Genomic DNA, 10866 nt, shown 5'->3' on the forward strand with positions numbered 1-10866 from the left:
GCATCCACGCGGGGGGCCGCCGCCCACCCGCGGCTAAGCTGGCGCGCGGACTTCCGTTCCCTGGATTAGCTGCCTGTGCACATGGGCCTGGTGATCACCGAGGAGGAGCAGGAGCCCAGCTTCTCGGACATCGCAAGCCTCGTGATGTGTATGGCCGTGGGCATTTCTTACATTAGCTTCTACGACCACCAAGGTATTTTCAAAAGGAATAATTCCAGATTGATGGATGAAATTTTAAAACAACAGCAGGAACTCCTGGGCTTAGATTGTTCCAAATACTCACCAGAGTTTGCAAATAGTAATGACAAAGATGATCAAGTTTTAAATTGCCAATTGGCAGTGAAGGTGCCGTCCCCAGAAGATGGAAAAGCAGATATTGTGAGAGCTGCTCAAGACTTCTGCCAGTTAGTAGCTCAGCAGCAAAAGAAATGCACAGATTTGGATGTAGATATGTTAGACAGTTTACTTAGTTCAAATGGTTTCCCTGATCCTGATTTAGTATTGAAGTTTGGTCCTGTGGACAGTACACTAGGCTTTCTTCCCTGGCACATCAGGTTGACTGAGATTGTCTCTTTGCCTTCCCACCTGAACATCAGTTATGAGGACTTTTTCTCTGCCCTTTGTCAATATGCAGCCTGTGAACAGCGTCTGGGAAAGTAGGGATCCCTGGTTGTGTAATTTGATTTCAGGCTTTTGGAGAAAAGGACTCAAGTGACTCTGATGCTTACAAAGCACCTATGAAACCCTGTACACACCTAGTTCATAATCCTCATAATTTATCAACAAACACAAAAAAAGTGTCTTACTTGAGAGTAAGAGTACATGTGAGTGTGAGTGTGTGTGTGTGTGTGTGTGTGTGCATGTGTGCGTGTGCATGCGTGTGTGGAAATAAACTTATAAATGGGGGAAGTATTGGAGGAGGAAATATGTGGACTTGCACCTTTGAGCAAATAGCAGCGATGTTTTAGGAGCTGAAATTTCAGATTTACAGGCTTCAGCCCCAACTACTTTCCTTTTCGGTGGGGAGAGAAAGGGATGGTTAAAGGTGTTTTGTTGTTGTCTGGGGGGGGAGGGGAATAACTTTTGTTCAGTCTTTCCAAGTGACCAAACTTTAATTTTTAAGAATAGTATATTGACGTATTAAACGGAAGCATTCTGAATTTGAGGGATCGCCAGAGGAATGGAGTTCTGTGTTGTTCACATGTTAAAAGTTTGCTCACCTTTGGAGCAGAGGGAATACCTATTTTCAGACATCCGTCCATTTTCATCTCTTCGTTATTGTCAAACAGTGTCACTTGAAAATGTCGCTGTTGTCTGTGTTCTGGGTTGTGAAGATCACTTGAAAAAGAACTCTTACAACATTGAAATGCAGGATTAAAAAATTTTTAAATATTGTATGAGGCAGTCATAAAAGGTGAAAAGGTTGTAATCTTAAAAGTAAAGGTGAAACTTTCCTGAATAAGGAAAGAAAGTTTTGATCTCCTTTTCTGTTTGGTGGGCAGAGGGCTAGACAGTACCCAAAGCTGGTTTAAAAAATTTCCATTAACTGTGTTTATTTAAATAAGCATCTGAGGGAAATTACCAAGGCAGCTCTTTTCCTCAAAAGTAACCTGCTCCTCTTTGGAATAGCACATTTAGGACCATGTTAGTACCCAGGATTTTTACTTAATAAATCCTGACTGTGACTTTGCATAAAAATATGATCTTTAAGTAAGACTGAGGCCTGTGTAGTTAATAAAACATTACCAAAGTCTACAAAAGTAATTTAATTTTGCATGTTCTCTTTCATGGCAGAGGACAGCACTAGTTCTGTTACATTTTAAATGAAGAAATGATTTTTTGATAGGTGTTTAGTTTTTCTTCCCTCACTGCTGATACTCAGACAGAAACCATTATTCTTTATATTTGATGGGCTGTTTTCAGAAGAATCTTATTAAAAAGTGCACAATAGTTATCCAAAATTGTATGTTTAGAATGGAGTAGTTTAAAAACTAGGGCTCAGACTCTGAAAAATAGCAAAGAAGACTGGATTTGGAAAGCAAGGTCTGGAATTGCTTGCCAAATTCTGAGGCTACGAAGAATAAATGTTTTGACTTTGGATTCCAAAACCCCATTTATGATTTTAAAAACAGCTGAAATAAAATGATTATAAACTAAAAAAAAAAAATCTACGAATAACAAACGTTAGAGAGGATGTAGAGAAAAGGGAACCCTTGTACACTGTTGGTCGGAATGCAAATTGGTGCAGCCATTACGGAAAACAGTATGGAAGTTCCATAAGAAACTAAAAATAGAGCTACCATATAATCCAGTAATTCCACTCCTGGGTATATACTTGGAAAAAACAAAAACACTAATTTAAAAATATACATGCATCCCCAATATTCATAGCAGCACTATTTACAATAGCCAAGACATGGAAGCAACCCAAGTGCCCATCCACAGACAATCGGCTTAAGAAGATGTAAGATATATATATATATATATATATATATATATATATATATATATATATATATATATATATATAAAACAATGGAATATAACTCAGTCACAAAAAGAATGAAATACTGCCATCTGCAACATGGATGAACCTAGAGGATATTATGCTTAGTGAAATAAGTCAGATAAAGACAAATACTGCATGATATCACTTATATGTGGAATCTAAAAAATAATACAAATGAATGTATACGCAAAACAGAAACAGAGTCACGGATATAGAAAACAATCTTGTGATTACCAAAGGGAAGAGGGAAGCAGGGAGGGACAAATTAGGGGTATGGGATTAGATACAAACTACTATTCAATATATATAAAATAGATAAGCAACAAGGATATATTGTAGAGCACAGAGAATTATACTGATTATCCTGTAATAACCTATAATGGAATATAATCTGCAAAAACACTGAATCACTACGCTATACACCTGAAACTAACACAATAAATCAACTATACTTCAATTTTAAAAACCACAAGAAATACTTGTCTTAAAAATGAAAAAAAATTTTTGAAGGTGTCCAACTCAAGAAATTATCCCCTGTGCATATAGAAATTTGATTTATGAGAGAAGTGGTGACAGCCAGTACAGGAAATGGTTTTCTCAGCAAATGACACTGGGACAATTGGTAATCCATACACAAAATAAATAAAAATAGACCCCTAAATTACACCGTTCACAAAATGAATGCACATGGATTCAAGACCCAAATGTGGAAACCAAAATTCCCAAACTTTTAGGAAAAGGAAAACATAGGAAAATGTCCTTATAACCTCAGGAAAATGAAGGATTTCTTAAATAAGCATAAACCAAAGAGGAAAAAGAAGATATGTTTGATTGAAGTAAAATCTAAATTGCTAACACAGCATTATGTCAACTATACTCCAATAAAAATTTGTTTTAAAAAATCTAAATTGCTGTTGAGCAAAGGAGAGTATATACAAGATGATCAAAAAGAAAGAAAATATTTGCAATATACACGATGAACATAAAATCAGTATCCAAAACATAAAAATATAATAAAAAGAAAAAGGCAAACAATAGAAAAATGTGTAAACTATCTGAACAAGTGATTCACAGACAAAGAATTATGAATGGTGAATAAACATATGAAAGGATGCACAGTTGTATTAGTAACTGGGACAGGTACATGCAACCGCACAGGGATACTATTTCTCTAGTTCTCATCCTCAGAATGGAAAACATTTTACAGTCTGACCAATACCAAAAGTTGACAAGGATATGGAACAATGGAATTCTCAAACACTGCTGTAAGAATATAGATTAGGGGCTTCCCTGGTGGTGCAGTGGTTGGGAGTCCGCCTGCCGATGCAGGGGACATGGGTTCGCGCCCCGGTCTGGGAAGATCGCACATGCCGCGGAGCGGCTGAGCCCGTGAGCCATGGCCGCTGAGCCTGCGCATCCGGAGGCTGTGCTCCGCAACGGGAGAGGCCACAACAGTGAGAGGCCCGCGCACCGCAAAAAAAAAAAAAAAAAAAAAAAAAGAATATAGATTAATACAATCACTTTGGAAAACAATTTGGCAATGACTATTAAAGATGAAAGTATGCACAGCCTATGACCCACCAGTTCCTTGCAGGATGCACCATATTGAGAAATTCTGGAACATGTAAATAGGGAGATGTGTGTAAGAATATTCAGAGCAGCAGAGTATGCGATATGAAAAAATTAGAAGCTACCTCAATGTTTATAAACAAGAGAATGAATAAACTGTGGAATATTCACAAAAGAGAATATTGTAGATAGAGCTGTTAATTAATGAATTACAGAGGCATGTATCAATATGGATAAATCTCAAAAACAATATTGACTAGAAGATGCAAGAAGCAGAAGCTGGCTTACAGAATGATGCCATTTATGCTAAACTCGTTCTGCCAGCATCTGGCCCAGATCTGGGCATGTGACTGATGTTCAGAAGTGCTCAAATAACCTGAGAAGTACTGCCATTATTAACCATATTGTGGAGAGGAGTGAAAAGTATTTTCACCCTTATTTTACATATTGGGAAACTGAAGCCCAGGGAAAGGAGATTTTCATAAGGTCTCCCAGTGCCATGTGGAAAGGAATGCATGACCACTGAAAGTCGTCTTCTCGCCCGGGTCTAGACACTGTGCACCTGACAGGTGTCCACGCCCCACTGTAAGATGGCACAAATCATGTCATTCCCTATTAACTTTTTCTGGCTCTTCAAGAAGAGGAACTTGTACTGTTGGTTGCAGATCTCGTTGTTTACAATCTTGACAGCCACCTCCTGAAGACTGTAGGAGGGCTGTGGGGTCTCTGAAGAGAGAGAGATCCTGCCTCGTCATCCCTTCAGCTCTTTGGCACATCTCCATCTTGGAGCTATCCAGATTCGTAATGTGGAAGGCAGGGCCATTTCCTGGGATAGTGATGTATAAAGGCCCCAAACCACAATCTGACTTTTGAAAAAGCCCGAGCTCATTAAAAAGTCTCCTGAGGGGCTCAGACCAACATCCAGGCACTGAATGAAGCCAAGGAGAGATTACGCCAGTAATTCATGTTCCATGAGGGTGAATGGTTGGGCACTGCTCCATGGCTACCTGCCAATGTGGCAAGACCCTAGAGCCCAGAGTGAGCCAGCCGTTGGAGGGCAGGACTCCACAAAGGCTCCTCAATTCTAGGACCTCAGAATGACACCAACAAGGGACAGGAATTATTGGTGTTCAAGGTAACAAGTGTGAACAATGGCTACCCAATGCCTAGGTACCCCCTGAGACCACAGCCCTTGTGCCACCTGCAGACAGGAAATCCCATTAATAGCCAAAGATTAATTTCCTTCCAGGCTGCAAGGTGAGAGCTTGACATTGGAGTTAACTTAACTTTGGGAACTGAGGTCCATACACGCCATGAGTGTCTTTTACACCAGGGCACTGTGTATATCCTCCTATCAACAGACTTCAGGGCAATGTGCAGCACGTGTAGGTGCTCAGGAAATATTTGCTGATGGAGTGAAGGAGTGAATAAAGGAATGGATGGAGGAGCCCGTGGTGGAGTTATGTTCTGAAGAGGCAGGTGTCTTGGGACCTCGGCCTGCCTTCACTTACCTCGAGTATATGTTTGTCCCCACCCGATCATCCAGCACATGGATCCAAGAGATGGCTTGAGTTTAGGGTTAGGTAGACAGACCTGCTGGATGAGGGGGGACCAGGAGACAGAGTCCCTGAGCTTCAGGAGGGCAATATCCTGGGACATGAGGCTGGTGAAATCCTCATGAATCACCATGCGAGTGACTGAGAGCTCGGTGCCATTTTCTGAGAGGCGCTGAATTCCCATCTTCACGGAGTATGATGTGGGGTCCTTGGATCTGCAGGGTCACGAGTAGGAGGCAGATCACCAGCAGTGAGGTCAAACATGGAATGGTTGGAGAGACACAGGCTGAGCACAGGGCTACCCAGCCAGGCCCCTACTCCCGGATCCCCAGATTCAGCAGGGCCTCCCAGGCCAGAAAGCAAAGCCCCTGAGACTGGAGGGCCACCCTGACTGAACTCTGAAAGCAGTGCACAGCTGTAAGGACCCACTGGTGGTGGATGAGGGAGCCACTGCAGTTGTTCGCGCCCAGGAATAGGATGCTCACCTGCCATGGCCATTTGCCCGCCTCTACTAGCTTCCCCTTCACATTCTTGCAGGAGATGTTAGTCTGACCACAGGCCTGGAACCAGGACCCTTAGAAAAAAGGTAGAGAGGGGGCCATGACAGCCCCAAGCAGACTCTCAGGCAGCAAAGGGCAGCCCTCAGACTTCCAGCCGTCACAAGCAGCCACTGCCACATGCACATGTGGGGAAGGGCTTTTCTCATCACCCCCAAAGTGGCAACCAAAGGCCCAGAGGCAGCAGGAGCCCCATGTTATAAAGAGAGCCTCCAAACAACGGGGACCAGACAACCCCTCCAGGGCTTTTTACAATCCGTCAGCCCAGGATTCATCCCTTCTCCCTTGTTTACACAAGTGAAGGAGAAGAGAGAATCACCAGAGGGGTGAGTGTCAGTAAGTGCTAAGTGATGGGGCACAATGAGCAGAGCTGCTAGTCAGTTGTAGCCAGAAAGCAATGGACAGTGATGTCACACTGTACAACTCCAGGGCCTGCCTCCATAGACCACCAGCCCTGGAGGTGCGCTGTCTGCGACCATACCAGGAAATGAGTAGAGATGCTTATCAATTTCCTCCTTGCCCCTCACTGGCCCCAACAGCAGAAATGGGAGCAGTGGGGGCTGCATTGAAATGGATAGGAGATTGAGATTCTGAACTGCACCAACTTGGACTGGTATTTAATAACTGAACATCACCGAGGACAGGAAAGGGAGAAATTCTACAGCAAAGGTTGGAAACCAAGATTAAAGACAAATTAAAAGGTTCCTTATGTATAGCCTGCTGTAAAGTTTGGGCTGGCCAAGAAGCTGTCACAGGCGGTCATGGACCTCCTCATACAGGCAAAGTTGGACATGTATTCACACTGTCTCAAGCAGATGTGGTTCCAGAAAGTGTTCCCTTCAGCAGCTCAATGTGCAGTGCCAACCAGAGCTTCAGGGACTCAGCAGCAGCAAGCAAGGCACGTCCTTGCCTGGCAACAGGGCAGGGGGCGAAGGGGGGCGGCAGGGGCGTGTTCCGTGGTGGTGGTGGAGAGGGTACAACTATCAACAGACCAGGCTAATAATCTATTGCAACTCATACACATTAGCAGGAACATCTACTGGGCTCTGCCTCATAGCAGTCCATCAGAGGGTCCCAAACCATTGATGTTTGGCCTTGTTCCACCATGTCCCAGGGCTCCTGGTACTGCTATCAGATGTGGATGGCTGGTTCGCTTGCCACACACTCCCATGGCTGGTCACCTTTACCCTCAACCAGTGGCTCCCCCCAGGGATCCACAGGCACCTGCACAAGCCCCAATATCTCCATGGAGTTTCGTCTGCCTTGCCCTCTCATTGCTCCATTCTTGCCCGTGTTTCTGTCCAATGGCTTGCTGTCTTATATTCTGTCTCCCCCCAGGGGGAGCCACATTTCCAGCCCTTCTCATATACTGTGGTGGGTTTATGGCTACCTTGTTTCAGATTACAGCCTGCTCCAACGGAGACTTTGGTAGGAAAGAGAGGGCTTCCAAAGCCTTGACCTTGCATCTCTCGCAAAGCTTAGGCCCTGGAGACCCAGGGTCCCACAGAATGAACTTTGCTACTTAAAAAGTGACAGCTCTGGGCTTCCCTGGTGGCGCAGTGGTTGAGAATCTGCCTGCTAATGCAGGGGACACGGGTTCGAGCCCTGGTCTGGGAAGATCCCATATGCCGCAGAGCAACTTGGCCTGTGAGCCACAACTACTGAGCCTGGGCATCTGGGGCCTGTGCTCCGCAACAAGAGAGGCTGCAATAGTGAGAGGCCCACGCACTGCGATGAAGAGTGGCCCCCGCTTGCCGCAACTAGAGAAAGCCCTCGCAAAGAAACGAAGACCCAACACAGCCAAAAATAAATTAATTAATTAAATTAAATTTAAAAAAAAAAAGTGACAGCTCTAAGAGGGAGGGTTGGGCTTTGCTTCTGTGCTCCACACCCTCAGTGGGTTCCTCAGTTTCAGAGAACAGTACTCCTCACAACTCACGTCCAGGACAACACTGACTCTGATCTCATTCCCCCAAACCTTATACAAGATGTGCAGGATTCAGCCTGGAGATGCCAGCACCAAGAACAGCAGCTGAATCTGGAGGGAGCCATGATGGATTAATTTGGGGGCATGAGGTGTTGCGGATCAATCTTGCCATAGACACAGTGATACCATTCCATATACGGGGGACACTCAGTGGCTCAAACAGATTCCACTGCGGACCACCCCTACCCCTTCTTGGAGTTCAAGTCCAAGCGCACCCACTCACAAGCTGTATTCCGATGTCACCCCATGCACTCACACGTGGCAATGGGAATGCATGTCTTGGCTCATGACCTCCGTCCCTACAAGGTCCCAGACCCTCACCCCCATATCATCACAGGCAGAGCAGTTAGCTACAAGGAGCAGTGCACATCCTCACCACCCCCAGACATCACAGATGCCTGAGGACAGCACAGAGTAGGAGAGTACTCATTCATTCACTCACTCACTCAAGGAACTGGTCTGGGACGGGGAGTCACACAGTGAAGGAAAAGGACAAATTCCCTAAGGTGGGGAACACATCCCTACTAACAGATGCCACGCCAGCAAATTTTCTGCCAAGGGGCAGAATGGACAGCTGGCAGGTGACCTGAATCAGGGCTGCCACCACAAGATTACATGTGGTCAGTTAGGGTAGGAGCCCAGAGACCTTGTCACATGGGGTCCCACACTTTTTACCCCCAAAGAGTCTACTGAAAACTGGTATTGAATCCTGGCACCACAAGCACTTAGTTCTCTGGGCCTCAGGTTCCTATTGTGAAATGCGGATATTGGTAAAGCCCATTTCAAGGGGTGTTGAGATATAAGCCATGTGAATGATACCTTATGTGGGATGAGCAGTCACCCACATATCACATCGTCCTCATCACAAGTCCCAGTTCTCTGAGATTGTGCCTCCCAAATCCGTTCCATGGATTACTTTGTTTCCATTTTTAATAAGGCTCTTTCCTCATGTTCATGGTCACTGGCAAACAGGAACTGCCTCGACACTGTCTGGGTCCCCAGGTTTGGCACACCATGCAGTCTGACGAGGAGATGCCCATCAGGAACAAATGGAGGCCGTGCAGGCATGAGGACAGTTGACATAGGCACCCAGGCAAACAAAGCCTTCCTGCCTCTCTCCCATGCTCCCAAAGCCCTACCTTCAACACAGAGGTTATTCTCAGCCCTGGCAGAAGGAAATGGAGATGCGAGGCCCTGAAGATCTCCCTGCTCACATGCCACAGCAAGCAACTGCACGGCCCTCACTGGTCCTCATTATGGGACTTGGAGGCAGGGTGGGGCAGGGCATCTCTACTGTGTGAGAATTCTAGAACTCATGGTTTGTTTATGCAGGGCAGCAGGGAGTGAGCCTCTGCCCCAGCTGGGGCAGCAGCAGGAGGCTAAGTAGACAATGTGGTCTGGGTCATGGCCTGCCAGAGCCATGATGTGATGCTGCTGCCAGACACCTCTCTGGCATGGTGCTGCTGATGCCTTGCCCTGAGCCTGTGACAACACGTGCTGTCTGGCCCGAGACACTGCCTCCCGGGCTCAGCCTTGGCCTTGACGGGGCCCCTGTATCCCTAACCCTAAGTCTGTGATAGCGCCAGGTATCTGGCTTGTGACAGTGCCTAGTGCCTGGCCTGTGAGGCACTTCCAGTGCCCAGTTCAAGTTCCTTTATGAAGCCCTTCTCATGGCTTCCCTGGAGGTATGGAAACTGAGGCTCTGAGAGGGGGACGGCTAGTTCCTGCTGTGACTGATTGAGCTGGAACTGAAGTTTTCCTTTTTCCCACTCTGCATTTTTAAGAGAACAGCTCATGGGTAGAGGCCAGGTGTTTTGGGCCTGGGAGGTGAATTCCTGAGAGGAAGCAGCTTGCAAGCCTGGGTCTTCATGAATCAGCAGAATAAATGACATTTTGGGACCCCTCCCCACCACACCATTGAAGTCCCCACCCCAAGAATCCCCTGTGGGACTGTCCATGAGGACGGCTCACTCCTGCTCCACCCCGTTGCCAGTGTTGTCAAGATCATGGGTAATGAGATTGCTGCTCATTACACTGCTAGAGGAGATGGACTGGGACCAGCACTGTGGAAAACTTTGGAATCATTTAGCAAAGCAGAAAATGTGCCTACTTCACAACCTGCAGTTCCACTCCTGGTTGTGAGCCCTAGAAACATCATGCACGTATGCAGGAGGAAAGACACATGAGACTGTTGGCAGCAGCACTGTTGGGTAGAGCCCCAACTAGAAACTACCCAGCTGCCATCAAAGGCAGGATGAATGCACGGAATACTCGAGCAATGAGAACAGACCACTACATGTCGTGACATGGGAATCTCATAAAACATATTGCTGAGTGAAAGAATTCAGACACCAAATGGTACATATTGCATGAAATTCAAAAAACAGGCAACACAAACTATTTTTAGGGATATATGGTAGAAAATCAGATTTCCTCTGGGGGAAAGAGGGAGAAAGAGTCGGGGAGAGAGAGAAGAAAGAAAATCCAGAGAAGCAAAACTCTCTCTACTCTTCTGCCTTTGTGGAAAGTAATGCTTTGCGGGGGAATGATGAACCAATAAAACCAAGATAATTGAATAAAGACCAAGCATATCCATTATCACTGCCAATGTGAATACAAAGAAAAACCTCTACTTTTACAAGTCAGAGATTCTTTTTTTTTTTTTTTTTTTTTTTTTTTTTGTTTGGG

At 45.4% G+C, this 10866-nt stretch overlaps 1 protein-coding gene and 1 pseudogene across 1 annotated transcript in view; one reads left to right on the plus strand and one right to left on the minus strand.

The window, feature by feature from the left end:
* The window catches only part of LOC103084295 (nogo-B receptor pseudogene), an 840-nt pseudogene extending 180 nt beyond the window's left edge, over window positions 1-660 (plus strand).
* Window positions 1-10866, minus strand: part of LOC103091086 (serine protease 46-like) — a 27971-nt gene that overhangs the window by 14511 nt on the left and 2594 nt on the right. The window contains exons 2-4 of the mRNA XM_007470279.1: window positions 6033-6208; window positions 5590-5851; window positions 4641-4804 (exon numbers count right to left, since the gene is read on the minus strand). Coding sequence (XP_007470341.1) covers window positions 4641-4804; window positions 5590-5851; window positions 6033-6208 — 602 coding nt within the window. The remainder of the gene's footprint in view (window positions 1-4640; window positions 4805-5589; window positions 5852-6032; window positions 6209-10866) is intronic.

The sequence above is a fragment of the Lipotes vexillifer genome, unplaced genomic scaffold, assembly GCF_000442215.2.
Source record: "Lipotes vexillifer unplaced genomic scaffold, Lipotes_vexillifer_v1.1 scaffold942, whole genome shotgun sequence".
NCBI classification, from domain to species: domain Eukaryota; kingdom Metazoa; phylum Chordata; class Mammalia; order Artiodactyla; family Lipotidae; genus Lipotes; species Lipotes vexillifer.